The 19,580-nt window shown below is 42.8% G+C and overlaps 1 protein-coding gene across 2 annotated transcripts in view; it reads left to right on the top strand.

Annotated features, from left to right (window-relative positions):
* ABCC4 (ATP binding cassette subfamily C member 4 (PEL blood group)) overlaps nucleotides 1-19,580 on the top strand; it is a 152,472-nt gene that overhangs the window by 110,740 nt on the left and 22,152 nt on the right. For both annotated transcript variants that reach the window (XM_077927718.1, XM_028728306.2), the window contains 4 exons: nucleotides 1,001-1,156; nucleotides 13,317-13,406; nucleotides 13,759-13,931; nucleotides 17,197-17,302. In XM_077927718.1, coding sequence (XP_077783844.1) covers nucleotides 1,001-1,156; nucleotides 13,317-13,406; nucleotides 13,759-13,931; nucleotides 17,197-17,302 — 525 coding nt within the window. The remainder of the gene's footprint in view (nucleotides 1-1,000; nucleotides 1,157-13,316; nucleotides 13,407-13,758; nucleotides 13,932-17,196; nucleotides 17,303-19,580) is intronic.

Here is a 19,580-nt window from a genome sequence, read left to right as displayed (position 1 = left end):
TGCCAGCATCACGCTAAAAGATGTTTGTTGTTATAGATTCTGTCATATCAAAGAGTTAATAAAAATATATATACAGTTTCTTTTCTGATGGCACAATATTAGACTGCGGTGAACATGTCCTCTCAGATCAGCTGATGTTATAAACAAACCACTCACACTTACCTGCTCTTTTTTAGGTGAATTATTCTGTTTTTGTGTGTCATGGTTTTATATATATATATATTGTGTGTGTGTGTGTGTGTGTGTGTGTGTGGTGTGTGTGTGTGTGTGTGTGTGTATATATATATATATATATATATATATATATATATATATATATATATATATATAATGGTGAGAAGCCACTCTGGACCTCTGAGAGGGTCTAGCTGGTGCCGTGGACTTCGTACTTCCAACAACTGACCTCATATTCTGATTCAGAGGTCTTGGGTTAATATTTTTGTTGTCTCCATTTCCCCTTTTTATAATGGAAAAGCCAGTGACCTACCCATGAGACTTGCTCTGAGGTTAGATTAGAGAAAGGAAATGTTATTCCTTTATCCCAAAGAAAATGTTAATAATGTTTTATAAGCCACCCCATCCCTGAAGGGTTAGGGCAGGCAACAATAAATTTAGAAACAAATAAAAAATTGCATTAAAATTTAAGATCAATTTTAACAGCTGAGACAAGACAGTTATGCCTTAAGGGAAAGGGCGGGAATCTTAATAAATGAAGTAGATGGCAGATATTATTAATGGGAACGCTTTTGTTTTATCCGTACTACTTTGGCCTTGTATGGCAGTAGCTTTATACCACTCAAGTATGTTCAGGTATTACTGGCACAGTTTAAAAACAATGTTTATTTATAGTGATCTTCTTTTTGCTGCCTTGTCTTCTGTTATCTGGCTTGTCAATCTTGCCCACCAAGTACTAAAATATGCAAGATAATTGTGAGCAGCACTTTAGAAAAATGCTCTGTTCATGGCTTAGCTCTTGTGCGTGTGTGTTTTTTCCTTTCAGGTTGGAATTGTGGGAAGAACCGGAGCTGGAAAGAGCTCTTTAATAGCTGCTCTTTTCCGGTTGGCTGAGCCCCAAGGAAGAATTTGGATTGATAAGTATTTGACATCAGAACTAGGACTTCATGACTTGAGGAAGAAAATTTCAATCATACCTCAGGTATGGTCTACTTTGTGTATCAGTACATTATAGAGGTCCAGCACTCTCCAGAAAGTCTGGATTTGTAGCATTTTCTTTATCGTTATTCTGCACCCTGTTGGTAGCATTCCAGGAATCTTTTGTAGTGTTGTGGTTCTTTCTTTCTCTCCCCCACCCCCAATCATTTTTAATTATTATTTTTTGCACATGTTAATCCTCTTTTCTCTGAATGTTGACTTGAAAATGAAGTGAAATTATTATGACTATTTTAACGGTTTCATTATCTGTGTTTCTGCCATGCCCAAGCAGCTTGCTTGCAGTCATTAGTTATCATTGCAGATTGAATTTAGTTTGTAGGCAAAGGTGCTGTATTCTGCAGGCGGGGGGATGACACACAAGAGACATTGGAGCAGAAATTATAGCAACATGCAGATATATAAAAGGCTAAAAAACTGCAGGCCAAGTTGCTGTGATGCGTCTTGTCCATTCCTACCCACAAACTGAATAAAAGTCTGTCCTTACATATAGTGGCATATCAGTTTTCACTGTGGACACAACCCATGTGGGAAACAGTTATGGCCCTTCTGTGTGTACAATTTATAGCAGTCCTCCACCCCAATTTTTCTGCATGCCTCGCCACGATGTCATTCATCATTCCACAGCTCTTTCCAAATACGGCAGCCACTTTTTCTTCAGTTGCCCTCCTCCCAAAAAAGTGAAGGGCCATAACTCCAGAATGGGGTCATAACATTTCCATGATGTGAAAAGCGCTTTTGCCTAGTTTTCTGCGTTCTGTGTGGCATTTGATGTGTGAGGTTTGAGTGACTTCCATTTTGTACCCCACCTCCTGATCAACTTTTCTTTCTTTTTTTTGGTTTTGCAAATTCATCCACAGAAAAATAGTCTTGCAAATATTAAAGTTTTACACATGATTCTTTTTAATCTATGACTTCCCTTCTCCCCTCCATGGGTTCATTTAAAAACTTTTCCAACTGCATATTATAGGTACATCCAATTTGCAGTCCTCCATTATATCCAAAGTCTATGTCTCATTCCAAGAGTTATTTAAAACCTGCCAAAGAGTTCAAGTGTTTACAGTGGTCTTTCAGATACAATCTATATTTGTCCCGTTCTCTGTTCAAGTTTTGATCTTCCTGATTTCTGATTTTCCCAGTTAGTCTTGCCATCTCTGCATAGTCCAATAGTTTCATCTGCCAGTCTGCCCTCATAGGTATCTTATCGTCTTTCCAACTCTGAGCGAGCAACATCCTTGCAGTTGTTGTAGCGTGCATAAATAGCCTTTTCGGTTCTTTTGGAATTTCTGCAGCTGCAATTCCTAACAAAAAGCCTTCTGGTTTTTTAACAAAGGCTATTTTAAATATTTTTTTCAACTCATATCATTTCCCAAAATCCATTTATCACTTTACAGTTCCACCACATATGGTAAAAGGTGCCTTCTTTCTGCAACAAATATTTGAACTAGTCCTGTACATTTTCGCTACCCCTAGTCAACCTCTTTTGATGGGAGATTGCTGTTGTTCTTTAGTCGTGTCCGACTCTTCGTGACCCCATGGACCAGAGCACACCAGGCACTCCTGTCTTCCACTGACTCCTGTAGTTTGGTCAAACTCATGTTAGTAGCTTTGAGAACACTGTCCAACCATCTCATCCTCTGTTGTCCCCTTCTCCTTGTGCCCTCCATCTTTCCCGACATCAGGGTCTTGTCCAGGGAGTCTTCTCTTCTCATCAGGTGGCCAAAGTATTGGAGCCTCAGCTTCAGGATCTGTCCTTCCAGTGAGCACTCAGGGCTGATTTCCTTCAGAATGGATAGGTTTGATCTTCTTGCAGTCTGTTGGATTCTCAAGAGTCTCCTCCATCACCAGAATTCAAAAGCATCAATTCTTTGGCGATCAGCCTTCTTTATGGTCCAGCTCTCACTTCCATACATCACTACTGGGAAAACCATGGCTTTAACTATACGGACCTTTGTTGGCAAGGTCATGTCTCTGCTTTTTAAGATGCTGTCTAGGTTTGTCATTGCTTTTCTCCCAAGAAGCAGGCGTCTTTTAATTTCATGGCTGCTGTCACCATCTGCAGTGATCATGGAGCCCAAGAAAGTAAAATCTCTCACTGCCTCCATTTCTTCCCCTTCTATTTGCCAGGAGGTGATGGGACCAGTGGCCATGATCTTCGTTTTTTTGATGTTGAGTTTCAGACCATATTTTGTGCTCTCCTCTTTCAGCCTCATTAAAAGGTTCTTTAATTCCTCCTCACTTTCTGCCATCAAGGTTGTGTCATCTGCATATCTGAGGTTGTTGATATTTCTTCCAGCAATCTTAATTCTGGCTTGGGATTCTTAGAAAGTTCCTGTTGTCTAAACAGAATTCCGGAACCAGGTGTTAAATACCAAAATGATAATTGTAACCTGAAAGGGCTTTTGATACCGTGTACATTTGCTCATTACTAAGATATGTGCTTGGTTAGTAGAAAAGAGAATAGAAGTGGTGTGGGTAGAAAGACAGAACCTTTCTCAGTCCAAACACATCCCATCATTGGTGCTGACAGAAAAAGCACAATCACCATCAAAACAACAGTGACATGCCACAGGGGGACGTACCACTGCAATTTCGCTCCAAGAAACATCAGAACAATCAATGGCTAGTATGTCTGGAAGGCTCCTGTTGTGTAAAATTGATCTCCATGTGGTTTGTGTAATTTTAACCATTTCAGCAAAAACCGAGGCACGGCTTCCCATTGGTTGCAAGAGCTTCTTGCACTCAGCGGAAGCCGTGTCACATGTTTGGGTTCTGAACAACATTCAAAAATGGAAGCATTTACTTCCGGGTTTTTGGCGCTCAGGAACTGAAGCGTATGACAACTGAGCTCTTTTTGGCTTTGCTGTTGCTATGGTGTATTAAGCTTTTACCTTGTACCTTTGGTACATTTTATTTTATTTTACTTTATTGCATTACATTGCTTTGGCTAGTGGCTGATGCAAATAAAGATTCTTCTGGTTCAGATTCTTCTGATATAGCATGAAGGAAGAATGGTCATTTTCCTTCAACACAGAATGACCAAATAAAACTCCAAAAACATCTGGGATGGGTGAAGGCAGGGACTCCATCCTCAAAGTGTGACTTCATTTTAGAAATCCGTTTCCGGACAAGGGAGAGGGACTTGGGAGAGGTGAAGAAATTGGGAGGCAAAATAGTGACTGGTAGGATAGGGGGGAGGAAGACCCTCTCTCATAACACACTACCTGTGTGCTAAGAGCTACAGGTAAAAGAAGGACTGGGAAGAGCAGGATTCTGGGGTCAGAATGTGTTTTCCCACAAGTAAGGCTCATGACATTTATGATGACTTGGTGGGAGGCATGTTTCTGTTTACGATGCACAACCACAACAAGCCCAAAGAAAATGACCTAATTTGGGGTGGATTCATAGCTATAGTCTCCCTGGTAAAATGGAAAGCTGGGTTGCTCCTTTCCTGCCTCAACATTTTGTTGCTCATGTGTGGTTTTTTAATTCACGACAGTGTCACAAACTCAGTGCTGGGAGCCATGCGCGGTAATTACCTTTTATATAAAGAGGGTTTTTTGCTGAGAGTTTTTCTTGTTTTTTAATGCACTACGGTAAAAAATTTAGTGCGTAGAATGGCCCTCTAAAAGCCCCCTTTGGCTTATCCTCCTTTCCCCCTCTGTTCAGAGAATGGAAAGCACAGAAAGAGGCAGGTATGCTATTACTAGCAAATACATACAATTGGATTGCAGCCTAATGCAGCCTCCCTTTTTGTTTCTGAACACTGAAGGCTTCATTAATGCACAGTAGCGCTTCTGAGTGAAGTTGGTGACCTTTTTGTATCTAAAAAGGACTTTACATGGACTTAAATTCTTCTGCCTTTGTGCTTGCACAATGTTCTTTTCTCCTGAAAATGGACGATGATCAGTTCATTCAAAGGCTGCAGGGTTTTGAAAGACCTTTTCCAGGCTATTTCAGGTGGGAGTTGCATTGTAAAATACCGGGGGGGGGGGGAATACATTTAAGAGCTCAGAGATATTCTCCGAAGCTAAGTCTGCTTTCTATCCTTTGAGATACTTGCTGTTATATACATTGTTGACACACGGGCTTCTTGTTATGAGTGTACAATTAGTTTGACAAAATAAGAAGTGTTTTGACTTCTATCTTTCCAGTTGTAAGTAAAGGTTTAGTCTAAAATCCCTGGGGAGATTCAAGTGTCTAAAGATTGGTGGGTACAATTACTTTGCAGGTGAAAAGAGACTCCCTCTCTCTCTCTCTCTCTCTCTCTCTCTCTCTCTCTCTCTCTCTCTCCACCCCCAAATTCTTAGGAGTTTATAAAAGGAAGTAACCTTTGCATGTTTGGATTTGAAAACTGCGGACGAGGCTAAATTGTGCAATCTTTTATTAATTAATACAATATCAGGTGTGTTGGAAGCAACTGCACAAAGTGATTCTTCATCCTCAAACACTCTGTCCTTACTCTCTCTTGATCAAATTCTCCTTGTCTCTTTGCTCTAGAGTTGCTGGTGCAAACTGTCCTTTAGGGTGAAACCAGTGGTTTGGGCTGGTTCACAAAACCCTAAGAATTGCTGGGAAAGCAGGGAGGGAGATGTTGCAGAAAGGCCAGGGAAGCAGTCAGCAGGCACTCCTAATTTTTATTTACGTTTTTATTTATATTTAAAGCTTACATCTTGCCCGTTTTATTTTTTCAAGAACTCAAGGGAGTTAGCAAGTCAAGGCAAGTATTAAAACAATATTTCACATGTAAACGAATTCTTCGGTTAAGCTGAATAATAAAACCCACAAAAACACACAGTAATGATTTCAACACAGCCAAAGAGCAGACATAAAAATAACCAGCCCTTTTCGAGCAAGCACATATTTGCCCAGCTGCCTAAAACTCTACCAGATAACACTTGGCTTGACAAGGCATTCCATGGTATGAGTGGCACCGTGAAGAATGTCTTAGCGCTGGCTGCCATCAGCTGGGCCCTGAACTATGGCTGAGCAACGGCGAAGCATCATATCAGCACAGGGGTGTTGTGTATGTATATTATTATTATTATTAGAATTTTTATACCGCCCTATACCCAGACGTCTCAGGGTGGTTCACAGAAAAGATTGACATTAAACCACAATATATAAAATCAAAATAAAAACAACAGCCCAATAACACCCCAAAAAAGAGCCACATTTTAAAAGGGCATAGAATGTCAATCAGATCAACCAAAGGCCTGGTTAAAAAGGAAGGTGCATAATGAAGGCGCCAGGCGAACTTCCCTGGGAAGAGCATTCCACAGAGGGGAGCCACTGCAGAGAAGGCCCTTCTCCTGTGTTGCCACCCTCTGGACCTCTCGAGGAGGAGGCACACAAAGGAGGATTTTTTAAAGTCTCCAGTGAAAATTTGGACTGCCGCCAGTTTGCCAAGGATGCACAGCACCCTTGTCTCTTAATTTGGGTGGTGCAGAACAGATGTCCAGCGTCAGTAATGGCTTAATGAGGGTGATGAGTAGTTCAGTTGTCCTGTTGAATTCAGTTCTTTCTCTGGATACCTAAATGACTTTTGTGGTATGCAGTGCCTTTTACAAGCTTAGGCTGGCATCCCAGCTGAGGCCCCTCTTACGTAGAAATAGTCCTCTCCTCTGTTCAAATACGTGTTAGGTTATTATGGTTTAATGTACATGGGGCTACCTTTGAATATTGTTCCTAAATATTATTGCTTCGAAATGCTAAAGTCAGGTTTTAACTGGTGCTTGTGACGCATCTTTTTAATGCTAATAATAATAATAATAATAATAATAATAATAATAATAATAATAATAATATATTATTTATACCCTTCCCATCTGGCTGGGTTTCCCGAGCCACTCAGGGCGACTCCCAACAGAATACTGAAAACACCATAAAACATTAAAAACTTCCCTAAACATGGGTGCTTTCAGAAGTCTTCTAAAAGTCAGACAGTTGTTTATTTCCTTGACATCTGATGGGAGAGTGTTCCACAGGGTGGGTGCCACCACCAAGAAGGCCCTCTGCCTGGTTCCCTGTAACCTCACTTCTTGCAGTGAGGGAACCACCAGAAGGCCCTTGGAGCTGGACCTCAGTGTTTGGGCAGAACGGTGGGGGTGGAGTTGCTCCTTCAGGTATACTGGGCCAAGACCATTTATGGCTTTAAAGGTTAGCACCAGATACCTGCACTGGCTCCCAGTTTGTTTCCAGGCACAATTCAAATGCTGGCTTTGATCTTTTGGGGTTTGGCGATGTGCTTCCATTTCAGCATGCCCATTTTCAGCCATCGCCATACGAGACCACTTCTGAAATTAAGCAGGTGGCAACCAGAAAAGTGTGACAGTGGGGGAAGGCATCAGCCCTACCCCACAAAACTCTCCCATGGCTGCAAAGAAGGATAAGTTTTCTTTCAGGGAAGCATCATTTCAGGGGATCCATCATTTACTTTCCGTCTTATCAAGAACTTGCTACGTTTCCTTGGAATATAAGTTTGAAAGCTTGCAAGTTCTTGAGTGCGGGTGGCTCAGTTCCAGCATCCACTCCAAATCATGGTTCGGTACATCACCAAATTGGCGAGCTGTGATTAATGCCTTGCCTGAAGATAATGGTTTGCAATTCCACTTCAAACTGTGGTTTCAAGTCAGGGCTCGGAGGCAAGGCACCGATTGCAGCTTGCAATCAGTCTGGGTATCGCAGCAAACTGTGGTTGGTGAAAACCAGGAATTGGAGGAAAGAACCAGCTCATAAGCAGGAAATGGGAGAGCTTACAGGGATGCTGTTAATCACCAAACCATGGTTGTTTTAACTACCGAAATGAACCTCAGACCTGTTGATTTTAACCGAATTCTGTTTACAGGTTGTTTCTGAGATAACCATCTGCCAGAAAAAAATAATGCTGCTTAAACTTCTAATTGGTTCTTTGGATATGATTTTATGAAACTTGTATTACTTGCCACCAGTCTTTTGATGCAATATTATTTCTTTCCCTGACTGTAATTTACAGTTATTTACAGGTTTGGCTTATTAACTTCCTCTCATGAAACAGGCAATTTTAATATAACAATCTGTGTCAGAAATAGTAATTAAAATTATCCTTATCTACTGTTGCAGTACATGTGTGCTGTTATAATTTTATAACAGTTGTGAAGATTTTATGAATTCAGATTTCCCATTTTGCCAACCTATAAAAATAGATTGAAATGGAAAATCATCTGAACAATAATTTCAACTTGCACCCCAATAGCGTAATATAATAAGTATTGTTTTAATAAAATAGGGGCTTTTTGTAAGAAGACTGTAATATTTCAGTCTTTTTAATGCTTTTGCTGGACGCATTTCATCAACAGGTTCCGTAATAAAAATGACACTACTGAAAAACCTATTTCATAGTTTTGTATTTGAAAAGAAAACACAGATCTACATTATACTGTACATTTATACTGTTTGTGTTGATTTTAATTGCATTTATAAAGTGGCAGAAGTATAGTATGCAAAAAGCTTTGGATGTGCCATATATGTGGGATTTCAAAGGCGGAATTGATGCACGGGGGGGGGGGGGGATTTCTGAAAAGCGGCACTTTGTCCTGGCGTGTTTTTTTTTTTTAACACCTTTGTGATATCCTGGTTCTTTTTGAAATATGGCGACCCTACAATAAAATCAAAATAGCTACCTGAATCTTGTTGGCATTTAATCATCAGCCTTTGAAATCTAGTCTAGCAGGGGGCTAGACTAGATGACAAGCTCTACAGCACTGTGGGTTAAACCACAGAGCCTAGCGCTTGCCGATCAGAAGGTCGGTGGTTCGAATCCCTGTGATGGGGTGAGCTCCCGTTGCTCGGTCCCTGCTCCTGCCAACCTAGCAGTTCGAAAGCACACCAGTTCAAGTAGATAAATAGGTACCACTCCGGCAGGAAGGTAAACTGTGTTTCCGTGTGCTGCTGTGATTCGCCAGAAGCAGCTTAGTCATGCCGGCCACATGACCCAGAAGCTCTACGCCGGCTCCCTCGGCTAATAAAGTGAGATGAGCGCCGCAACCCCAGAGTCGTCTGCGACTGGGCCTAATGATCAGGGGTCCCTTTACAGTTCTATGATTCTATTATTCTTTTCTCTAGATTATTAAACTTCCAGTGCAGATCATTTTAAAGAGAAAGACTATCAAATACATATGGACGAACGAATGCTTCTAGGCTGTATTGAACCATTATGCTAAGGCTGCAGTGGGTGCCTTTGAATGAGTTGCCTCACCGGATGCACCCACAAGTGGGCCAAATCACATTATATGAAATGCATAAAGGTAAAGGTAAAGGTACCCCTGCCCGTATGGGCCAGTCTTGACAGACTCTGGAGTTGTGCGCCCATCTCACTTAAGAGGCCAGGGGCCAGCGCTGTCCGGAGACACTTCCGGATCACGTGGCCAGCATGACAAAGCTGCATCTGGCGAGCCAGCGCAGCACACGGAAACGCTGTTTACCTTCCCGCCAGTAAGCGGTCCCTATTTATCTACTTGCACCCGGGGGTGCTTTCGAACTGCTAGGTTGGCAGGCGCTGGGACCGAGCAATGGGAGCGCACCCCGCCGCGGGGATTCGAACCACCGACCTTTCGATCGGCAAGCCCTAGGTGCTGAGGCTTTTACCCACAGCGCCACCCGTGTCCCTTATGAAATGAGCTCCCGTTGAAATGCATAGCTTGGTCTATATACTGTATAGGAATACAGTGAGGGGTTTTCGACCCTCTGTCAATGTGCTGTGATCCTGACAATTCTCACACACACCCCACAAGCTATTTGCAGTGGGAGGTAAGCTCCCATTGGCATGTCATAGTGTGCTTTCTCTGTGGTTGGCACATGACCTTGGCATTTCGCTTTGAGAGGGAATTATTATTATTACTATTTTAATTTGTGTGCCACCCTTTTTTTAAAAAAATAATTTTTATTAAGAATTTCAACATAACAAATTATCAAAACATATCATCTTCATTCCCCCTCCCCAAGAAAAACCCTCCCTTCCCCCCAAGACTTCCCTCAGCTCCTCTCTCTGATTTTTCAACATATGTTATTCTTCATATTATAAAATTGTAAAGATCTTTAAATTATCTATCTATTATATTAACAATAATAAATTTGTGTATGTTTATTCAAAACCTGCCAAGGAGTCCAGTTCATTTTGTTGTTTTTTTAAGTAATTTGTAAAAAGTTCTTCTTTAAAGCCACAGTTGTCCTTGTCTCGCAGTTTGTGTGTCAGTTTTGCCAGTTCCGCATAGTCCATCAGTTTTCTTGCCACTGTTCTTTTGTCGGGATTTCCTCATTCTTCCATCCTTGTGCTATTAAGACTCTTGCCGCCGTTGTCGCATACATAAATAAGTTCTTTATTTTCCTTGGCAGGTCTTTTCCTACAATCCCTAACAGAAATGCTTCCGGTTTTTTTTTTACAAATGTTAATTTAAACATTTTCTTCAACCCATTATATATCATTTCCCAATTTTTAAAAATTTCTCTACATTCCCACCACATATGGTAAAAAGTCCCTTCTTTTTCTTTGCATTTCCAACATGCACTTGACCCAGTTTTATACATTCTTGCAATCTGTACTGGTGTGCATGCCACCCTTTACCCACAGGTCTCAGGGCGGTTACAACATAAAATCACAATGAAAAAACCACACAAAATACATAATGAAAACAAAAAACAACCCAATAATCCCACTCCCTCCCTGATACATTTTAAAAGGGTATTGGATGTCAATAAGATCAACCCAAGGCCTGGTTAAAGAGGAATGTTTTTGCCTGGCATCTAAAGGTATATAATGAAGGTACCTGGGGAGAGCATTCCACAAACAGGGAGCCACTGCAGAAAAGGCCCTTTCTCGTGTTGCCACCCTCTGGATGTCTCGTGGAGGGGGCCCATGAAGAAGGGCATCAGATGGTGATCACAGGTCTGGTGTGGTTCATATGGGTAGAGGCAGACCTTGAGGGAAGCTGCCACCCAGTGCATATAACTCTGGGGAGGTTGTGTGTGTGTGTGTGTGTGTGTGTGTGTGTGTGTGGTTTGTCATGTTTGAGGACAAAGGATAAAAATGCATCCATGGTCCAGATCCTGACCCCCCTCCCCCAGGCTGCCATGCAAAAATAACAATTAGGCATATAAAACCAGATGTGTCACTGGGCCGTCATTGCTGTCTAGAGACAGACAGCGAGGGCTCTCATTCTGCCAAATTAGATAACACTTGTAGTTTAATGGTGAATTTTGGATATAATGGAGATGTAAAAGATTTGGATTGTTATAAAAGATGCAGGATGAAATGATTAATAGCAGGACCCACAAAGGGGAGGTGGGAAACCCAGGAGATTATTTGGAATCTTGTTTTTATGTTGTATGTTGGATATGTGATTATAAAATTCTAATTTGAAAAACCAAATAAATTTATTTATTAAAATCATCATCATCATCCTGCCAAATTAGTTATGACCAAGGCTGTAAGCCTAAGCATGAGAGGAGACCTCATTCTAGACAGTGGGACTTTTCCATGTAAGCATGACAGGATTGCGCTGTAAGTAAAATTGAACCAAGTTAAGTGTATCTTAGAAGCACGCAGTTTTAAGCAGGACGTAATCTTGGCTAAAATTATTTATCTGGAGTGGGGCCAGTGATTTCCTTATTTGCCCAATCCTGCCTCAGGCTCCAGTCATACTACATTTTATCCTGGTTTCACCATGCAGTGAAACCAGACGAGCAATTATCTTCGTCCTTAATGATGAGATCGCTAGCATGAGCAAGCCAGGTTCCCCCCCCCCCCCTTCACAAGGAAGGATCAAGGTTAATCCAGTTGCAGAATTAGGGTAGCAAACACACGTGTATAATTGAGGCAACAAGTAGCTACGTATCAAATGTTATTTGTTGCTTTTAAATTTCAATTTTGTCAGTAGGTATTTCAGTGTGTGTGTGTTTGAAAAATTTCATAGCAAAACCAGTTTGCCTTTTAGTTTCTGCCCCCCACTCCCCAAATTTGAAGAATGGTAGGGAAAGAATCTTGCTGAAACTTCATTTCCCTTGGAATCGTTTACTACGTAGCTAATTTTTTTGCCTGTTTTCTTTTTACCCTCCTAACAAGATCTGATTATGTAGTTCTGATGGGTGATTTCTTAAAGGACATATATCCAGTACACGTGTAAAGAGGTTCAAATACAGTAAAAGACTGCGCAGTAAATCCTTCCCTTTAAACATCATCATGTAAGCAATTTTTCTTGAGTGCCTCCATAATAAAACAGTAAAAGGCATCAGTGTGTGCAGGTGTGCAGCTGCGTATCTGGATATTTTCTTAAAATTGTACATATATAACTCACATAGGGACGCGGGTGGCGCTGTGGGTTAAACCACAGAGCCTAGGATTTGCCGATCAGAAGGTCGGCGGTTCGAATCCCCGCGACGGGGTGAGCTCCCGTTGCTCGGTCCCAGCTCCTGCCAACCTAGCAGTTCAAAAGCATGCCAAAGTGCAAGTAGATAAATAGGTACCGCTCCGGCGGGAAGGTAAACGGCATTTCTGTGTGCTGCTCCGGTTTGTCAGAAGCAGCTTCATCATGCTGGCCACATGACCTGGAAGCTGTACGCCGGCTCCCTCGGCCAGTAAAGCGAGATGAGCGCCACAACCCCAGAGTCGGTCACGACTGGACCTAATGGTCAGGGGTCCCTTTACCTTTTAACTCGCATATCCTAAAGCAGCATTTCACTCAGGGCAGAATTTATTTATTTATTTAAAAAAAAAAATCCCAGTGGCTGCTGTTTCTAGGCAAAGCACAACGTTGAGAGCGATTTAGCTCTTCCATGCTCACAGCTTTTTCTCCTATGGGATGCCATATGTACAGGGTGTGGTCTGAAGACACACAACAGTGACACCTTGCTAAAGCTAAGCAGACCTTGGGTCACAGGGAGGGAGTTTTCTAGAGAAAATGTGGTGGTCAGGGAAGGGATGAAGCCCCACTTGCCAGACCTCTGTTGCCCAGAAGAAGAAGCGTTTGTTGAACAAGTAGTTCTGCCCTAAATGGTTTTCTCATTCACCTGGGAGACATCTTTATCAAAGCTAAGTGTGTACAATGTTTGTATCTTAATGATCAAGGCTGATAAAGCGGAAACATCTTGAATGATAACCCACTGTGTTGTAGGAGCCGGTTTTGTTCACTGGGACCATGAGAAAAAACTTGGATCCTTTTGACGAATATAGCGATGAAGAGCTGTGGAATTCTTTGGAAGAGGTAATGTTTTCAAAAATAAAATGCCTTTTACCTGCAACATGAATTCAGAATCGAAGGCTTCCTGGGCAGCTAAGTTTTGCTTAGACCTAACTTAGTCAGGCTCAGTAATTGCAATAGGTGTATTCTGAGTAAAGCTTAGCTGAATGATACCTATATTCTTTCTGGTGCTTGTACATATTAAGTTAGGTGAACAGGTGGCATGCCCTTCCTAGTCACTTGTGACTATCATTTTCTTTTATAGATAGAAAAGACAAGAGATTATGAGTCTCATTTGAAGTGAAATATGAAGCACAAAATTGATATTACGTTATTTTAGGAACAATCTACTTACGGCATACTGATATATTTGCAGGTCCAGCTCAAGGAGGCAATAGAAGAACTACCTGACAAACTGGAAACACAACTGGCAGAATCTGGATCTAATTTTAGTGTTGGCCAGAGGCAACTGGTGTGTCTTGCCAGGGCTATTCTGAAGAAGAATAAAATATTGATTATTGATGAAGCAACAGCAAATGTGGACCCAAGGTAAGCACATAATTCTGATAATCCACCTGCAGTGCTGTTACATATCTTCCATCAACTTAATAATAATAATAATTTATTATTTATACCCCGCCCATCTGGCTGGGCCTCCCCAGCCACTCTGGGCGGCTTCCATAAAAACCACAAATACAGTAAAATATCACACGTTAAAAACTTCCCTGAACAGGGCTGCCTTCAGATGTCTTCTGAATGTCAGGTAGTTGTTTATTGCTTTGACATCTGGTGGGAGGGCGTTCCACAGGGAGGGCGCCACTACCGAGAAGGCCCTCTGCCTGGTTCCCTGTAGCTTTGCTTCTCGCAATGAGGGAACCGCCAGAAGGCCCTCGGCGCTGGACCTCAGCGTCCGGGCAGAATGATGGGGGTGGAGACGCTCCTTCAGGTATACTGGACCGAGGCCGTTTAGGGCTTTAAAGGTCAGCACCAACACTTTGAATTGTGCTCGGAAACGTACTGGGAGCCAATGTAGGTCTTTCAAGACCGGTGTTATGTGGTCTCTGCGGCCGCTCCCAGTCACCAGTCTAGCTGCCGCATTCTGGATTAGTTGTAGTTTCCGAGTCACCTTCAAAGGTAGCCCCACGTAGAGTGCATTGCAGTAGTCCAAGCGGGAGATAACCAGAGCATGTACCACTCTGGTGAGACAGTCTGCAGGCAGATAGGGTCTCAGCCTACGTACCAGTGGATGGCTGGAGTTTGATGTAACACTAAACCATGGTTTCGCCTTGAATTCATAAGCTCCACCCTCCCCTATTTCAGCACGGCCAGGAAGAGGAAATACAAAGTTTCAGTTCTGTTTGGTTCGTTATCTGTGAAACCGGAACTGTGATTAGTCTTCACTGTGGTCTAAAGGATTATAAACCATGAACTATGATCTGAAGCTGATGTGTCCCAGACTATAGTGAAGATGAACCACAGCTTGCCCATATGGACAAATCGCAGCAAGATGGAAATCCACTCTTGAGGCTGTGCCAGAGGAATGGGCGAGCACTCAAGCCTGAGGCTCATTCACATACATCTAAATGATGGTTTGGCAGTACAGTCAAACCTCGGGTGTTGAACGCAGTGTTTGAAAAGCAGAGCATTTACTTCCTGTTTTTTGGCGTTTGGGAGCCGAAACGTACGATAATGGAGGCATCCGGGAACCGAGGTTTGACTGTACATCTGAATGTAGCCAGTGAGTGAGTTTGAGATTTTCTACACTCTCTGGTGGTAATGTGATACTCATAGGATAGTCAAAAGAACTAGACCAGTGGATTCGAAGTCCAAATTCTTGAACCAGAACGTAGGCACACTGAGATCACACTGAAATAATAATAATAATAATAATAATAATAATAATAATAATAATAATAATAATAATAGTGTGATGTAGCCTAGGCCACTGTGTGTGGATTTTTCATACCATGGAGCCATGATTCATTTTAATAACATCTTCGCAAGAGCATCTGTGTTCCTTGTGAAGGTTCTGACAAAAGGACTTTACTGTTTGTGTGGTTTTTCTTTTTAAACTGTCGCAGGAAAATGGCGTCCCTTTCATTGGCTAATGCTTTGCTTAAAGCAAGAAGGGTTGGTAGCTGTAGCTTTTATCAGGCTAATGGAAATATAATGTCTTCTCCAGTTTAACAACCTGGGAGTTTGTTGTTTTGAAATAAACGTATTATGCATTCAAGTAATTTTGCCTAACCGAAGTGCCGTAATATATGTTACAGCAACAGAACTGTTTCCCTGTGTGGAGTACAGGGCATGGTAGCACGAATCGTAAAAGATGCTGTAGTGGCAACTTGAATTTCTTGTTTTGTTTGCCTTCACCTCAGCATCTTTCTATTTGGTCCTCCTTAGCAACCATAATGGCATCTTTTATGAAGGTGCGATTTGAGTAGCGTGAGTGGATTTCTCTTTGCCTCTCTCCTCCCTGCTACAGGCTCCCTCCATGCCCCGAATAATCTGCTCAGGGCCACCCCCCATGTGTGGGGGGGGGACTTCAAGGAGACGAAAAGAAGGTGAAGTCCCAGTACACAACCAGAAGTCAATTCCAGTTGCACATGGACATCGTAGAATACAACCCTGTATGCTATGGCGAGTTAGAGCAGAATGTCACAGTTGTACACTAGCCACAGAGAGCACACATTATAATACAGTGGTACCTCAGGTTAAGTACTTAATTCGTTCCAGAGGTCTGTACTTAACCTGAAACTGTTCTTAACCTGAAACACCACTTTAGCTAATGGGGCCTCCTGCTGCTGCCGCGCCGCCGGAGCACGATTTCTGTTCTTATCCTGAAGCAAAGTTCTTAACCTGAAGCACTATTTCTGGGTTAGCGGAGTGTGTAACCTGAAGCATATGTAACCTGAAGCATATGTAACCCGAGGTACCACTGTATGTTTGAGAGCCCTTAACACAGGGAAAGCTCCGGAATGAAAAGCCGAGCGCTCGGGAAAGGGAGTCTGTAACTTGAAGCATATGTAACTTGAAGCGTATGTAACCCAAGGTACCACTGTAATGGGAAAAAACAGAAAGAAGAGAAAAATATAAAGGTAAAGGTAAAGGTACCCCTGCCCGTATGGGCCAGTCGTGTCCGACTCTAGGGTTGTGCGCCCATCTCACTTAAGAGGCCGGGGGCCAGCGCTGTCCGGAGACACTTCCGGGTCACGTGGCCAGCGTGGCGAAGCTGCTCTGGCGAGCCGGCACCAGCGCAGCACACGGAAACGCCGTTTACCTTCCCGCTATAAAGCGGTACCTATTTATCTACTTGCACTTAGGGGTGCTTTCGAACTGCTAGGTGGGCAGGAGCTGGGACCGAAAGACGGGAGCTCACCCCGCCACGGGGATTCGAACCGCCGACCATGCGATCGGCAAGCCCTAGGCACTGAGGTTTTACCCACAGCGCCACCCGCGTCCCAAATATAAATATAAATATAAATATAAATATAAATAAATAAGGTTTACTTGTGGAAGGACAGCTCTGTGCATGCAAACATGATACCCAGCATACAGATGCCATTGAACTGACACACAAACCTAATTTTCCTGCTCTACCACAAACTGAGAGGCCTGTCTGCGTAGGGCCAGAGGTTATAAAGTTTTCGTCCGTGGTGCCATTGTACTGTTACGTGATATTTCCTCCTACTACAGTACAAAAATTCTTGGCTTATTTCTGTGGCAGTGAATGCAGAGAGGAGAACTTTTGAGAAGTTAAAATCTGCTTTCTGCAGCCTCTCTTTTCACACCTGCGCGTGCTGTTTTATTTCAGGACGGACGAGCTGATTCAGAAGACAATCCGTGAAAAGTTTGCCCAGTGCACCGTGTTGACCATTGCCCACAGACTGAACACAATCATCGACAGTGACAGGATTATGGTGAGCTGCATGTTAAAAACCTAAGGCCTAAGGAGGAGGGACGGTCTGTGCTTTGGCACACTTTACCCTGGGAAAAGGAAGGATGCAGTCTTGCCGAATACCATTTTTCAGAAACTATGGCTGCGTACAAATGTAAAATTAACACCTGACTGTCAGAGGATAGGGTTAGCCTGCTTTCTTCTGGGGCTACAATATAAATGGCAGGCAGGCATGTCAATAAAAGCAGAATGCAGTTTTCAGTCTTGCACTATATGCTTCAAGGCTGGGTGAGCGCCTTTTTTATTGTTTTAATCCTATGTGTATATATTCATTTAAGTATTGATTTTTTTGCTGTCCCCTCCTCCAATCCCTAAAAGCTCAATCAATGGGGGAGGGGCCATGAGTGGCCCCACTGCTCAAATTCAAGCTATCTAGATTATCTTCATTGGCAATACAGTCATAAGGTAAAGGTAAAGGGACCCCTGACCATTAGGTCCAGTCGTGACCGACTCTGGGGTTGTGGCGCTCATCTCGCTTTATTGGCCAAGAGAGCCGGCGTACAGCTTCCGGGTCATGTGGCCAGCATGACTAAGAGCATGTGGCCAGCATGGCTAAGGGCGAACCAGAGCAGCGCACGGAAACGCCGTTTACCTTCCCGCCAAAGCGATACCTTTTTATCTACTTGCACTTTGATGTGCTTTCGAACTGCTAGGTTGGCAGGAGCAGGGACCGAGCAACGGGAGCTCACCCCGTCGCTGGGAGTCGAACCGCCGACCTTCTGATCGCCAAGTCCTAGGCTCTGTGGTTTAACACACAGCGCCACCTGCATCCCTCGGAATAAATGTGCTTCAAGTTAAGTATTTTTGGGTTGCGCTCCGCATGGACCCGAAAGTAACGGAGCGCCTTACTTCTGGGTTTCGCAGCATGCGTATGCGCAGATGGTCAAAATGACGTCGCTTGCATGCACGGAAGCGGCAAAACGCAACCCACGCAGATGCACGGGCGCGGGTTGCGTTCGCTTTAGGATGCGAACGGGGCTCCGGAACAGATCCCGTTCGCATCCCGAGGTACCACTGTAGTAGCTCCTAATTCCGGGGTTCTTTCAGCTGCTCTGAAATCCCCACTGCCTCAGGTAGCAGGACTCTGAGGATGTCCTTTGCAGAGCGACACTTTCCCTTCGCTGCATGAGTAGCTTTTGAGTTGGGTGTGAGGTCTCTGTTGAATATTGTATACTACTTTTAAAAAGCTTTTCCCAACTGCAGTAACGTTTTGTTTTCCTCAGAAAGGCTTGAAGAGACTGGTTAGGAAATGGCAGTGACCTAATTTAATTTTAAAAATAAATAAATGTCCAGGTTTGGACTCATAAAGTGCTATTAACCAGTAAGGTTGAGATTGCTGTTTGAGTAATGGTGTCCTCCCCCCCGCTCTCTGTTTCATTAAATATGGCATAGTCTTAATAACAGCTAATTGTTGGTTTTTGATTGACTCAGTTGCTGCAAAATAAAAAGGAAGACAAATTAGACATCTCCTTTCTTCTCCAGCTGTTTGTTCTTTGATTACTAAAGACAGTTTCCCCTTGTGCTTGAGGAATTAGCTTGCCATTTCTGACTCTTCAACCACGGTTTACAGCCCAAAGCTTAAAAGCAGTGCTCCACCATCAACCCTGTTATTTAGATGGTGCCTGTGCTGGTGGAAGAACATTTTGAGGATCGTAGCCTAGTTTCTGTACAAAGTCATTATGCCCTTGTTATCCCATCAACCTTGTATTACTTTGTGTTCCCCAGCCCCTATTAGCAAATTTTTATTATCCTATGGTTGCTGTTTATCTTGAGATCCTTGTTTCTTTACGTACATCAGTTGCTTGGAAGTTCTTACTGTAGATTTGAGTGGTAGAGGAGAAGAGCCAGAATACATTAGACAAAAGTTCCACAAAACCATTTGCGATAGGCAAAAATCAGTCACTGCACATTGACTGTCGTTCTTCCAAGGTGAAGCTTTCATGTAAATGCACTCCCGTTAAATTATGCTATCAATGAGGATACAATGTTAGCATTTCATGACTCCTCAGGATATCGTTGCGTGTGAATTATAAAGGTACATTCACACAAAGCTCTCCGTAAAACGATTTTTCCTTTTACTCTAAATGTTAGCGTAATCTAATCTTGCATGATACAAATAACATCTGTGACGACCTGTTAACATAGCTCTTTGCTTATGAGGGTTGTGTGCATGCATATATATATATATATATATATATATACGCGCACACAGCCCTCAGAAGGGCTTATACCTTCTGTGG

Source organism: Podarcis muralis, chromosome 4 (assembly GCF_964188315.1).
Source record: "Podarcis muralis chromosome 4, rPodMur119.hap1.1, whole genome shotgun sequence".
NCBI classification, from domain to species: domain Eukaryota; kingdom Metazoa; phylum Chordata; class Lepidosauria; order Squamata; family Lacertidae; genus Podarcis; species Podarcis muralis.
This window is presented reverse-complemented; position numbering and strand designations above follow the sequence as displayed.